This window comes from Haliotis asinina, chromosome 15 (genome assembly GCF_037392515.1).
Source record: "Haliotis asinina isolate JCU_RB_2024 chromosome 15, JCU_Hal_asi_v2, whole genome shotgun sequence".
NCBI classification, from domain to species: domain Eukaryota; kingdom Metazoa; phylum Mollusca; class Gastropoda; order Lepetellida; family Haliotidae; genus Haliotis; species Haliotis asinina.
In genome coordinates, this window is record NC_090294.1 from 10,202,501 (window position 1) to 10,218,025 (window position 15,525).

Consider the following 15,525-nt stretch of genomic DNA (forward strand, 5'->3'; position numbering starts at 1 on the left):
TTTCTAGGTTGCCAGTGCTGGAATGTTAATGACAGCTTGCAAGTATTCTTCGGTAATTTCAATCAGTTTGACCGCATGATTTCACATATAACAATTGCTTATCTATTGCTTATCAAATGAAAGCATATTGATACTAAAACAGTGCATCGAGAACAGTGCATCATAAACCAAGTATTGCGGTACTTGCGGTATCGGACGGCGGGGTAGCCGTGTGGTTAAAGCGTTGGCTCGTCAGGCCGAAGACCAGGGTTCGATTCCCAACATGGGTACAAAGTGCGAAGCCCACTTCTGGTGTCCCCCGCCATGGTATTGTTGCAATGTTGCTACAAGCAGCGTAAAACCATATCCACTCACTCACTTGTGGTCTCCTAAACTCATTATGTCTATATATACAACAGTCTTGGCTAGAGATGTCTAAGTAAGGAATTTGAATGTACCAGGAGAAATTTCTACGTCAATCAAATATATTAATCTACTACAAAATTTGAGAAGAGATTCAATGAAGAAGTCATCACGTGGGTAGATTGGAAGGACAGGATCCGTGTGAATGGCGTTAATGACGTCACAGCACCTGTTCTCGGAGACTACCTCTTATGTATACAAATGGATGTCTGCTTGATGTGTCTAAATATGTAGGTGCACTTAAACGTTTGGTCTGAAACAGTCATGTGATATATCCTCACGGTAGAGGAAAATATACACTTGAACATTCGAGTTGTCCAGAACATATCATGCTTCACTACCTATCACTTAAGACACCAATTTGAAGACACATATCTCCTGTGAGATATTCATAGATCTGATGTATGCTACATCGACCGTGACAAATATATCACTTACATTTTCACCGATTTCCGGTTACACAGGAATCAGAATCATACAACACATTACAATGTGACAGATTGAAAAAACGTTACATTTTCATCTTAGTTTTTCAAATATTTAAAAATAAATCCAGTACATATGGAACAAAACAATGAGTCATGACGATTGTCCAAGTCATAATGATCAGCGGAAGTGACGTCACAACCGGAGCACAGGAAGTTCGGTACTAGACGGTTGGATTTTCAAGAGTGAAGATTTCGACCCAATAAATCTATATATACATTTTAATCCTCTGAAATCCACTCTAAAATTTGGTACGCATAATCGGTTAGTAACGTAGATTACAATTAAGTCTCATCGACTCTTGGTGAAATTGTTCCAAGAAAGTGTCAACTCTACAATATGTAGTTGGCGACGACTGTGAATGCAAGCAAACACTCAAAAACCAATACTGGTGCATTGATTGGGGACCCGGAAATTGAAGGAGAGTCTCGGATGAATGCATTGACTCGTGCAAGACTTCCGTTGTTCGGCGCTGGTTCTATTTTGAGCAGTTTACATACAAGGGGGTAGATGTCGACATTCCGGATCGGATCTGACGTGAAGTTGACCTTGAAGTTGGGTCCTTTCGCCAGGAAGATCGGCTTCATTGACATCAATCTGTTGTCGTAGCCATGAGTCCCGTTAAGATCACTTTTCTTGTTTACTGTCTGATAATGAGAGAAAAGCACAACACATAAACTGTAAGACTATTTTCAGCTTGACTTAAGTTTAGCGCTAGTGCAAACGAATACCAAGTCTTGACATTCCATAGAAACATATTTAGTGGAATCAAAGTTATATTGGATCGTTTGTATATTTGTTGCTTTCTTCCGCCCTATGACGGGCAAAGGGCAATATGAAGCGTGACTCGTCATTACTGATTCTAGTAAAATCTGGCATGTCGTCAGACCCATTGTAAACGCTGAGTGAATGAATTTAGTTCTACGGGGCACTCAGCAATAATCCAGGTATATGGCTTTCTACAAGTAGTCGTGTCTGGACCAGACAATCCAGTGAATGACACCATGAGGATGGATCTGAACAGCTGGGACTGTGCCTGACATGCATCTATCAAGAACGAAGAACTAAATTTCAGTAACCCATGCTTGTCGTAAGAGGCGACTACCGGGGCGGGTGATCAAACTCGCTGACTTGGTATCCCGATTGCGTAGATCGATGCTTGTCATAAGAGACGATTAACGGAATCGGGTGGTCAGGCTCCCAGTTGCACAGATCGATGCTCATGCTGTTGATCACTGAACTGTTTGGTTCGGACTCGGTCATTTACAGACCAACGCCATACTGCTGGAATATTGCTGTGTGTTGCATTAACCAACAAACCAGCCAACAAACACACGACTAAGGACTAATGCTGTCCTGGATCTTCAACAGCAGCAGCTAAAAACTAAACCATGTAATTCCCCTTCATCTAGGCCCCCATCTAGTCCGTGCATCCTATCACCTTACATCATAGATCATCCATCCCTCATCTGCTATAACGACGACTGGCATGATCCTGCGGTTGTTCTTATAGTGAAAGTGGTCCGGAATGTCCTCCTTCCTGTAGGCTGTGATGTGGGACACGTTTCTTAGCGCTGCCATGACGGCGTCCTCACGCCCTTTAACTGGTAGAATGTGAGCAACGGGACCAACACTCGGTATGAGGACAACGTCGCTATTGTCCAAATGATCCCGGAGGTCAATGGCCTAAAACGAGATTGGACATCACTAGAACTGAAATCAGATTATTTGCCCTGGTAGACCTGTAGCCTTTTATGGCAGAATGGGGAAAATGTGTAAATATGTGAATATACCCAATGTGACAAGAGTGAGTGAGGTTATTTTTAAGCAGCTTTTAGCAATATTCCATCAATATCACGGAGGGAGAAACCAGAAATGGGCTCTGCACATTTCAGTGCAACTCACTGAAGTACTTGTTCAACCATTACGTCACTCATTGAACAACCTGTTCAACCATTCACAAAAACATCGGAAATCGCTGACTCAACTACTCTCTCACTAAACCGGTGAATTAACATTCCATCGTTCCTCAGCTATTCACTCATGTGCTCAACAATTCAACATTCATTCACTTAACGACTCAATTACCTGCATACCAATGAACCTAATCATTCAACGATTCACCACCATTCATGTAACCGATCACTCAAACAGTCTGTCGGCAACGTACCCATCAACAAGCTGACTCAACAATTCAACCACTCATTCACTCAACCACCCATCAATCAGTCAGTCATACGCCGTTATCTCAAGCATTAAGATACCAAAATGAACTCATTCACTTAACCACTGACACAATCATTCATCCAACCGCTTGGATGAGACTCTTTGTACAGGACAGCTAACCAGAATCAGCTACAATGTTGGACTCACCCTTTGAGGACTGATCCAAGTCATGCCATGGTCACTGGCAACGATGACATTGACCGTGTCCTCAAGGTCATTATCCTTCATTTTCTGCACGAGATAACCAAGGATACTATCCATGTACTTGACCTTGTCTTTGATAGCTTGGGAATCTGGACCACTTACATGTCCAGTATGGTCGGGTTCCGGATAATACAGGGTGGCCATACTGACGGTATCGTTCTTGAACCAGCCAATGACTGTATCCACTCGTTGTTTATAGGGTGTTGTGTCACTGTAACTGAACCAGTAGTCGGGGCGAACACCTCGAATCTCAACCTCGCTGCCAGGCCAGTAGTAGGTGCCCGTCTTCAAACCCTGGGAATGTAAGAGAACGCGGTTTCTGTCAGTGCCCGAATAAGTCAATGTGTGAAATGTGATCCATTTTGGCAATTCTAAATACTGCCGTGTAGACCCTATCCAATAGACTACAGCGGCTGTCTCGACTGTCGTGTTTGTGTGGTGCGTTGGGGGTGGCCTAGTGGTTAATACGTTCGTTCGTCACACCGAAAACCCGGGTTCGATTCCCCACATACGTACAATGTGTGAAGCCCATTTTAGGTGTCTCCCGCCGTCATATAACTGGAATATTGCTGAAGGCGGTGTAAAACCATATTCATACGGGCGGTATCCTGACTTTTAAAAACATAAAACCATATTTACTCACTCACTTTGTTTATGCATAGGATGAGGAAAGAATGAAAACGTTTTGACTGAGTACCTGTTTTTTGGCTGTGACCCATAAAGGTTCTCCTCCATTCCACCAGCGAGGTTCGTGAGTCCTCATTGAGAAGCTGGAATTGAACTCAGGGTCGTACATGTGGTTCTCTGTGATGCCATGACTTTCCTCGTGAAGACCTGGGTAAGAAATGTGTGATGTTTATGGTACGTTAAGTACGTACAGGGTTGTCAATTGGAAGTAATTGTGAGAGGTCAGGCTGCATATATAAAAAAAAGTTTCTCGGACACATTTTTTTTCAAAAGTAACGAGGGCGGTAGGACTTTTCAAAAAAATTGATATAAGTTTTGACGAAAGAGGAACACATTTTCTTTCTCTTTTTTCTTAGGAATAGAGTTTGGGAAGTTTAACACGTGTTAATGAGTTGTAGATACAGTCACAATGGACACATGGATGATCGGGACGCGGTCAAGTGTGTTTCTTTGTGTGTGAAATGTCAATAAAAATGGTTACGAGCACAAATAAAAGTGACGCACAGATGCTCGAGAAACATTTCACTTTATTAATTTGGCGTTAGGTATTTTTAGTGTTTTTTTTTCTTGTGCCATACACATGTCAGTGACGTTAGTGGGACGTTAGTCTAGTGGTTAAGGTGTCAGCTTGCCACGCCGAAGATCCGGGTTCAAATCACCACATGGGTGAAATGTGTGAAGCCGCTATCTGTCTGTCCCCAGCCGAGATGTTGCTGGAATATTGCTGAGAGCAGTGTAAACCCAAATTCAGTCAGTTTCAAGAACATGGCTTTGGTTACAGACGTGAAAAATGTGGTTATAAACATGAAAAATGTGGTTATAAACATGAAAAATGCGTGAAATACAACAGTCATGTGCAGCGAGTCACGTCATCACCTTAGCTATCGGACAATCTGTGACAGTGCACAGTGCACAGAAATTGCTAAACCGGAAAGCTCATTAAAATTGTAAGTTTGTTATTTGTTTATAAAAATTGTACTCCGCGACAAATCAGCAGCGTGAGAGTGCCCTGGGTTAGCTTAATCCGTTGCAGTAGTTGCACTATTTCTCGATCTTCAGCAGTGACAAATCAGGTTACGAACATGTTTGTAATTGCAAATCCAAGTACCGCAACTGCTCAGAGGCAGTGTCCGTAACTGACTGCACGTCGCAGTATCCGAGTTAGAGGTCTATACACAGGACCATTACTGATGCCATTCCATCGTGCTCAGCAAGTACAATGGTCCTGACGACACGCCATATACTAGAAGAGTCGGCGATGAAGGGTCACTCTACATACTCCCTGTCACAGGGAGGAATATCTCGCACTACGCTGTGATCGTAAAGTTCATATGGGGATAACAGCGTAATGGTTTGGAGACATGGTTTGGCATACATTATCTGGACCAGGTTTTGACCCTTCTCGCAGGAACATTTTGATGGGCTGACATTTCAACATGGTAATGCAGTATGACGCGCATCTTCTAACATATGTAACGCGGTCGTTGATTGGGTGGTTGGTTTGTAGTTTGAAGCCGCTCGAGGCAATATTCCAAGTTTAAGGCGGCGGTCAATAAATAACCGGACCAGACAATCCAGTAATCAACAACACGAACATCGATCTACGTTAGTGGGATACGAACTAAGGCCATGTGCCAACCTAGCCAGCAAGCCTGACCATCCGATCAGGTTAGTCACCTCTACGACAAGCAGTGCTTGCTAAAGATCAATTATAACCCGGATCTTCACCTGTCCGATCGCTGAGGTACTCCTTCCAGACATGAACCAGACCGAACACATTTGCAACAGGACCTAAATATAAGTCCAGACGTCGCACGAACGTGGGACTTCCGGTTGCAGTGCTCCGACAGACATGATACTTCCTGCATCATTTTCCAACTTTTCATTGTCTACATTTTTACCTGTGTGATAGTACTATGTCATCTAATTTCAAAAACCTGCACATACCGCACGTACCTCCACTACGGGATTCAGTTTAATAAATGTCAAGAGTTTTATTTGGTTAAGTATACTTTACTCTCTTTCTTTTCTCGGGTACTCACCAGTCACCATGGTGTAATGATTTGGAAATGTCTTCGTCAAGAAACTGTTATTCATGTAGGGTACCTTCACGCCTTGCCTGGCGAAGGCGTCAAAGTTGGGGGTGTCCACCACGTTCAGGTAGTCGTACCGGAAGCCGTCCATGGAGACGAGTAGCACCTTCCCGGTGTAATCCGCCATGACAGACACCGCCAACCCCGCGAAGACCAGCAAGAAGATGGCGGAGGACATGGTCTAAGATCAGCTATAAAACACTGAAAATCACAGTAGTGAGTAAGTTTAGCAATATTGTCCTTTCAAAGAACTTTCAAAGTATGTTTAGCTCTGCGCACTTTTTAAATGGTAGATTATTTGTCTTTTTATTATGGCTAGCTATCAGTACCATCGCCAGTGGCTGAAGAGATGATGTAAATCCAGTTAAGGTCCATGCAGGTAGCCAAAGTACTGTAAGTCCCCATGGTCCCTAAAGTGGTGGTCTACTTTCAGATGTTGGTGATCCTTAGACCATACTTATATTGTAGTCTCTCACTTTGAAGTCTTTGTTTAGACATATATGCTAGTTTTATTTCTTGATAGTGTGGACCCGTGAAGGTCCCGGGGTAGTATAGGCCCTCAGCAACCCACGCTTGCCATAAAAAGCGACTATGCTTGTCGTAAGAGGCGATTAACGGGATCGGGTGGTTACACTCGCTGACTTGGTTGACACATGTCATCGGTTCCCAATTGCGCAGATCGATGCTCATGTTGTTGGTCACTGGATTGTCTGGTCCAGACTCGATTATTTACACACCACCGCCATATAGCTGGAATATTGCTGAGTGCGACGTAAAACTAAACACACTCACTCACTCTTGATAGTGTGACAGTCTGTGACAATTTTTTATAACTTACAATAAATTGGTACGTAACACAATTAAATGTTCTCGCCACAACATGGTTGAAATATTGCCGATGTGACGTTAAATCCTAACTCCCTCACTCACTCATTTTAATGTATGGCTAGATGTGTCTAAACTGCTAATAGCTGAGGGGATGGTGTAAGTCCTGGGTCCACGCAGGAAGTTAACATACCTTAAGTTCCAATGGTCCCTAGTATAGGGATCTAACTTCGGTTGATGGCAATCTATAGCCCGTTTGTGTCTTGTATTTTCATTTCCTGGTAAAATGTTTTAATCACTTAATCATTACATTTCAGTTGAAATGAATGGTCCTTCACTGTCCTTCGTTGACTGGGTTTTATAATTTATCATTGTCTTTCATGTATTTATGACTTGTTTTTAGTCACGATACGGCTGAAATATTGCCTATGTAACTTAAAATCTTAACTCACTGAATTTTAAATGCGCATACAAGGCATGGTCCTGTTTGGTGTCGTTACTGCTGCTTGACAAGTATTAGATGAACCACGACCTGACAGATCACACCTATTTTGCATATATGGGAACGGCCTCCAGAACATTCCATTTGAAACAAGAGGGAAACAGGTTGTCGTCTAAATGTATGTATTGAAAAGTTCAGTTTCCTTGCTGAACTAAATCGCTCCACGAGACACTTGTTAAACAGTAGTGGTATTGATTTCCCGCCACGGTTAGCAGCTGTTGCACGTGCTTAATCGCCAATTTACCTGTTACAACCAAGTATATTCGTCCAGATTACTAGCCCCGCCTGCCTGTCACAAACTCGTTCACTGCGCTGGCTCATCAAATACTTGTCAAGCAGTATGCAATGACGGTCACCTTCACCTTTGTGTGTAACAGGTTTGCACGATGTTATTGTGTTATATGTCAGAGCTTAAGGGCTTAATCGTGTTATGCTTCGCGCGATTCAAGGCGGAAATATTTGAGACCAGTCCTTTATTATAGGGCAAAAAATATGTCTCACGGGGACGGTAATACATATAAAACAACACCAATACAGCTCGGGATGTGAAAAGGACCATTTGCAATAAAATTTGCAATAAAATATGTTTTTTATCTAATTGTTTTCCATCTCTGTCGCAATTTACGCAATGATGAGATAGAAAAGGGGAATGTGATCTTTCCAAGAATTTATGTTGGGAATGGCCAACACTAAACTAAACTGGGAATCCAGTCAAGCTGTGTGGTATCGCCAAACAGCGATATTAGTGATGCCGTATAGATTTCACCAGAGGTATCATCAGTTCACTTAACACTGTCCCTTTGAAACACTCATCCTTGATAGCTCTAGTGTATACGTTCCGACAAATCTTCACTACACCCTGGATGCATCTACGGCTAATCCGATAAATGTATTACATCCGTTGGCTGACTTTTCATCCAATCAAGTGTATACACTGGGAAGTTGAGCGAACCAGTCACAACTCACATTCACTTTTTAAATTATCTAACCAATTAAACTTGCCAACACAAATCATGCACTGGTTCTCTGAAACAGGCAGGAGTTCTTGCATACATTTTAAAAAATTTTCGAACCTATAAATGTGTTTGTATGATTTCCTCCCCATTTGTAATTACTAGTGTCATTCCGGCAAGCCGGATGGCGTCTCGTACCCCTCTCGTGGCCATGTTTATGACTGGGTCCAGTCTAGGCGCAAACGGGCATGGAGATAAAAATTGTCTAGTACTATTATGAAGGAAAGATAATTCTGAATTTCCAAACATGGCTCTTAAAATATCCAACATCCCGTGGACAAAACAGCAATACGGTCATTACTTTTGTATATATGTTTTACAGATGAAAGTTGTTCATCCTTAAGCTCAAAGTTTATGTTTAAATTGTGCTTGGTATGGTTTAGCGAGGTTTCAAAGTTCAACGGTCCCGCCATTTTCATGGTTTGAAATGCGTTTTACTACGCGCGATTTGATTAGTTTGCCACGATTCTTGGCAATGATGGCGTACGAGATGGGTACGAGTCTTCTTGTGGGTCACGGAAAGAGACGAGTAGTTACTAATGATTTCCTCCCAAATCTATGTCGCATTGTGAACAAATCTTCGCAGCTGCGTCCGCTACCGTTGTTGACACTGGCAAGCTCAGTTAGAACGGTAGCTTAGCTGATTGGCTATTCTGAGAATGCGGAGCCAGCGAAGGGAGGGACTAAAATTTTCGGGCCGAGCCGTAGATGCATCTAGGATGATCCAGGATCCAGTGGATATTTCACCTACTGGTTCAGAGGTAAAGGTTTAATGAGTTTTAAAACGTCATACATGTTCTTGATTCTATAAGGATGAAAGAATATGCAGTAAAATATCAGTAGGTTTTTTTTATTTTCGGGTACGACCGGTCTTGTCGTCGATGGAAACGGGACTCGTTGTGAACTTGTGTGTCCACGTTTGCGAAGACCATAATAATGGCTACTTATTAACCTCTTGTTTCCACGCACGTGTACATGCTCGAAGCGTTACCACATTATTGCCCCTATAAGCCCGAGCTGCCTTTAAGGTACATGACTTCTCCCCCAGGGTACCCACTCACTGCTTGCTGAACAGAAGCAATTTATGAACGAACTCACTTGCCTAAGGTGTAATAACATGCCCTTGGCCAGGACAGAAGTCATTGGACCTCTGACCTGTATCATCCCAGGCTTTCTTTTAGCACCAGGAGCTTTGTTGTAGCCAAGTGGCTAAAGTGTTCGCTCGTCACGCCGATGGTCCGGGTTCTTTTCCCCACATAGGTACTACGTGTAGGGCTCTTTTCTGGTGTTCCCCTACGGGCTATTTCTGGAATATTGCCAAAAACGGTGTAAAATCCAACCCACTCACTTACTCTTTCATCGGTAACCACCAAACAGAGAAGCCCTTTATAACGGGAATACTCTTCATTGCGGCGGTAAACCCAAGTCCCTCACTCATGCTGATGGATAGCGTCTCGAATCTTCTGCGTATTTAGACATGACCTTCAGTCTCAAACTGGCAGTATTGTTGTGTCACGTGCGTCCTATACCAGCGGTTGTGCACATGTGGCGATGGGGTAGCCTAGTAGTTAAATAAGGTCGGTGGGGTAGCCTAGTGGTTAAAGCGTTCGCTAGTCGCGCCGAAAACCTGGGTTCGATTCCACATATGAGTGCAATGTGGAATTCCTGGTGCCCACCACCATGAAATTGCAGGAATATTGCTAAAAGCAAAGCAAAACTAAACTCACTCACTCACTAACTCAGTCAGTTATGCGTTAAGCTCATCTGCTCGGACTCACTGTCAAAAGGGTGCAAGAATCTGTATTTCACCAAGAAAGGCTTACCCTGAATACATGTATAACACTTGTTACACCTAACCACTTTTGAAATGACAGTGTGTAATTATCGGCGGTATTATCATTCTACGTGGTAGTTTCAACAACAGTTTTATAGATTAAAACGACACTGATAACTGTATTTATAGTGGATACGTTCAAACATTCAAGGGTTTTTTTCTAATTCAAATGACATCTGGAACAAATGGTAAAAAGATTAAAACGATATCAACAGAATGAGGGTTGTTTTTACGATAATGTATTCAATATTTGAAGTATTCACGTACAGAGATAGTCATGCACGAGGTGTTTGCAGCTCCATGACTAATACAGGTATGTAAATATGTTTAGGGTGGGGGAAAAAAGGAAGCTACGAGAGCGTTTAGATCCAGTATCCAATGTAGGCATCAAAACGAGATCCACAATTCCGAATTTGCAATATAGCAAAAATACTGACAATGCATGGTGTCTGACAGGGGACATCGCATTCTAGCCGATAAGGATAGCACGGGATAACGATAACGACAATGAGATCCATGTACGAAGCATATACGAAGACTGGTAATTTCCCCCTGTTGCGCAACCCTATTGCATTGATTTTTAATCCTTTGGCAGCTTTTTGATATCTTATCGTTCACATTGAATACTCCTAAGTAAGTGTTCTATTAGCTGGCAAACGTGTTGACAGTGTCACGCATATTCGTTACAGTAGCGATCACTTATTTTGTCAAATCGGGTTGTATTGGTTTTCGGATGAAACATGAATCCGAGTTAAAGATATGAACTTACGGTTGATAGTGCTCCCAGGTGGCTGGACTTGTCAATACTGGGCCACTAGGCAGCATCTCATCAATGGACACTGTATCTCATCACGTGGAAATAGTCACGTCGTTTAGCAGCAGAGAAATGGTGCTGTGACGTTACCGGAGCACTCAACCACGTGTTCCTGTCGTCACTGACAAGACTCAAGAAGATGCTACCTGTTATCCCAGTGTCTTAACATATATAGGTATTCTCCACTGATGACCAGGGCTTTGTCAGAGGTCTATCAAGGACAGGCTTGAAAACTGTCAACACTCAATCATTTATAGATATGACGCTGACCTTTGTCAGACCATGATAGCAGTTTACAAAGCTATGGACTCGAACACCACATATGCCAGTTTATACAAATATACAGACAGACAGACAGATGTAGTTTATTAAAGTGCCACGTGAATGATTATACATGGAATAAAATACACATTTGACAAACAATAACATATTCAATATATCCATGAACTGTATCGTACACCTACCCATAAGCAGAAGAATCTCTGTGTTTCAACATTTCTTCCTGTATTGAAGGACAGTACATTTGTTTCCAAAGGGGGTAAGTTTTGTCATTTGTAAACTAACGTGCAAATGAAACTTGGCAGCCGATTTGAAATCCGATAGCGGAAAGACTACCAAACATAAATGATCAATGTAAACGGTATTGTAGACATCAAACTGTGCTAAAACCTTATGTGGAAACAGTCATAACAATACAATGAATATTAAATATGGCTGGTAATATCTGTGTGGGGTACCCAAAACATTTTCTTAAAAATGTAGGCAAATACTCGTAGACGCGCGTACTGATTTCGTCTGTCGCCCGATGATGTCATGTTAGATGTGTCGCCATTCCTCGTGGAAGGCCGCAACGAGTTTATTCCGGGCGTTGGGGGGTTGTTGTCTGTCCATGATATACCAAAGATATTGTATGAGACTAAAATCTGGAGAGCGAACTGACCATGGTAGTACACGAACGCTGTTGACGTTAAGGAAATTTTATACGGCGCTAGTTTGTCGTGTTGGATCATAATACCCTGCAGCCATTAACGATGGAATGGCAGTACGACAGGGCGTAGGACCTCAGCTCTATAGCGTATGACATTCAAGGTACCATCAATGATGACCAATGGCGTTCTCTTGGCACCACAATTGTCTCCCTACACCCACGAATGGGACGACCTCTTGGGTGCAGCAACGGACAGTGTGTTCCCTTCGACGATAAACATCTTGTTGCCATCAGAATGGGACATGAAGAACCTGCTGTCGTCGGTGAAGAGGATGCGCTCCCAGTAATGATGCTACCTATGCCTTACTTCCTCGCGCATCAACTTCTTTAATCAACAGCGAGCCTCTGTAGGGTCTGATGCCGGCTGCGCTTATGGTCTTCCTACTGTTTGCCTGCTGACCACACGTTCCAACGCCGATGACGTCACAGGCAAAAATCTGTTGCAAATGCAAGGTGCGTAGGTATCGATCTACATGGGGATAACGGTTCTTGGTTTGTTTGTTGTACGACATCGTGTTCTGAATCACTGGGTCACGTTGTCCACAGTACTACGGGGCAGTTGAATGTCCTCCCAACATGGGCTTGTGGTACCGTCGTTTACCGCTTTCCTATGACCCCTCCACGCTGGTTCTTGTTTTAACCTCGACACTTCTTTTATTGTCTTTTTCATAGGCGGATCCAGAGAGTGCGAGTGTGAGCGTGTGTAAGCGTGTGTGAGCGTGTGTGTGTGCGTGCGTGCGTGTGTGTGTGTGGAGCGCGCGGGTGCATAGGGGTGCCTATACCCCCTTTGGTCCTGCAGTTTTGTTAGGCCCCGTTACCCACACTGTTTCAAATCGAGTGTCATTATAAACTTATATACAAAGTATAACTGTCTTTGTCGTCGTAACACTCACAGTGTCAATGTCAGACAGACCGACAGACTCACAGGCTGATGGACAGACAAACAAGGCCCAATAAAAGCCTCTGAATCAATTACGTTTGACTAGAGTCCGTCCTTACTTAATGGCGAGAGCAGTGATGATGGGAAGCATGTACAATGTAAATGTCCCCCCACCACTCAGGTCATATGTACGCACGTAGATGATCTCTCTCTCTCTCTCTCTCTCTCTCTCTCACACACACACACACACACACACACACACACACACACACACACACACACTCACACACACACATCACCAACTCATCCTCCACCCCACCCTTAGACATAAATTATGGCTATGCAGCAGCGTTATTGATCGATAATCGAGCAGTTGTATGACCACAGAACTCACCGCGTTGTTATTTAGTTTTCGTCGCAAAGCTGTGCAGACAGTGGAAGATTTGTATTTGTTAACCTGCACTTGTTATAGTCAGTTTGCGGTAGGACTGGTAACATTTATAACATCACTGACAGTATCGTGATTCTACACCACATACCCTTCAAATCGACTTCGGGTCAAGACCCCCAACCCAGGATGGGTCTTGTAACTTCACCTGTGTTTGAAGTATTTTTAAACGATGTCAAAACTGTACTGATTTAGGAGACAACTGTAGGCTATGGTCTTGGGAAAGTATTCAGCTTTGCTGTCTGGGGCGTAGATTGCGGTTAGGGATTGTTCTGCTGGTTCTACTGCTGTCGACTAAACGTGTGTTGTGCCCTTAAACGCATCCACTGTGCACCTAAGGCATTTCTGTTCAGTTTAGGTCGGTACTACAACGTGCCCACAGTAAGATAATCATTTATCTCTAAATTCTTTCGAAGGCTTCAACAATCAAGAGCCTGGTAAATCTTTCAAACTGGTTTACAGGAGTACGTGGAGAGCATTCCCAAATTTGACACATTAGTGACAAAAATGGCGATCGCTGCAATTCCCAGTAGTTTGGCTAACTGCTACCAGTTTGACCGAAGACATGTACATATTTCAGAGATTTTAAAGATGAATAATTTACTTGCCATTGCATGTGTTATAGCTGGTATCATCGACTGGGTATAACGAGATCGTCGTATACGGAAACATCATTACTTGACAGAGCTTCATGAACACTTGTCCTTGACATATTCGGAATCGTAAATTGACTCTACTGAACTATTTTTTTCTAACGAAAGATTTTGTCGCTCTTGGTAACAGAGATATCTACTGTACACGTATATCATAACACGTGGTAATATTTCACGTGCTATTATATACATGTGTCTGAATGGATCCAGGAGTATCTTCTGATTAACTGGGGGCAGTTTGGTAACCTCTTGGTAGACTGAACAGTGGGCTTCAACCAATCAGGATGAACTGGTACATGTTGAGTGGTAACGTCAGCCGGGCAAGTTTAAGGAATTGAAATTCCACTGGAACAGAGAAATTTTATCAAACTTATTCACATATTGTTTGAAATGGATGTTTCTGAAACTTGAAATTTAAGCCGACATAGTGATTGCCTGTTTCCTGTTAATATTAACACGAATGCCTATGTATGGCTGTAAATATAGTGATGTTAATACTTGTTGATAAATTACATTTTAAATTCTTCAAACAGGGGCTTCTGAACAGTGTCCCAAATATACACTGACCAGCAAAAGAAACGCATGTCCGTCTTTTTGTCAAGTTTTTTAATTGAAGACATAAACATGAATGCTTACTTTTATGAGATTTCATTTTTTTCAAGAATTGCCTTTCATTTCTGTTCAGAAGAGGATGATATATTTGATAGGCAAAACGGCCCTTCATCTCAACGAATAATAAATAATGCAGTACACGTCACTGGAGCTCAAGCGATGGGCTACCAAGCGAAAGGTACTTCCATGAACCTATGTGAAGATCCTGGTTAGAGCATATCCTTATCAAACGATACTAGGGGCGTCTAACGGAGTGAGTGAGTTTAGTTTAATTTTACGCAGCACTCAGCAAAAAATCCATCTATATGGCGGCAGTCTGTAAATAATCGAGTCTGGACCAGACAATCCAATGACAAACAACATGAGCATCGATCTGCGCAATTGGGAACCGATGACATGTATCAACCAATTCAGCGAGCCTGACCACCCCATCCCGTTAGTCGCCTCTTACGACAAGCAAAGTCGCCTTTAATGACAAACATGGCTTGCTGAAGGCCTATTCTACCCCGGGACCTTCACGGGTCACGGAGCGTCTGGTTAGCTGTCTTGGTTGACACGTGTCATAGTATCCATGTTGCGTCAGTCGATGTTCATGACGTCAGCGACTGGATTGTCTGGTACAGACTTGCTTACAGACCGCCATCGTAAAGTTGAAATCTTGCCAAGTGCGGCGTCAACACAACAAATAAAAATATGTCACTTCATGCGCAGTGGTATGCGTGTGTGTACTGGCCTAGCTCCAAATGTGTACAGAATGATAAGTCCATCTATGCAAACACATTAAGTCCTTGTCAAATAGAAGTCTAAGAGAGCCGACAGCATAGAAAGCCAGTCTTACTCCGATAACCTGCTTTACCA

At 42.8% G+C, this 15,525-nt stretch overlaps 1 protein-coding gene across 1 annotated transcript in view; it reads right to left on the minus strand.

The window, feature by feature from the left end:
• LOC137266284 (uncharacterized) overlaps positions 1-11,077 on the minus strand; it is a 65,797-nt gene extending 54,720 nt beyond the window's left edge. Inside the window, exons 1-6 of the mRNA XM_067801772.1 lie at positions 11,042-11,077; positions 6,048-6,299; positions 4,016-4,152; positions 3,262-3,612; positions 2,335-2,574; positions 1,225-1,535 (exon numbers count right to left, since the gene is read on the minus strand). Coding sequence (XP_067657873.1) covers positions 1,225-1,535; positions 2,335-2,574; positions 3,262-3,612; positions 4,016-4,152; positions 6,048-6,276 — 1,268 coding nt within the window. The 5' untranslated portion in view covers positions 6,277-6,299; positions 11,042-11,077. The remainder of the gene's footprint in view (positions 1-1,224; positions 1,536-2,334; positions 2,575-3,261; positions 3,613-4,015; positions 4,153-6,047; positions 6,300-11,041) is intronic.
• Positions 11,078-15,525: the final 4,448 nt, after the last annotated feature.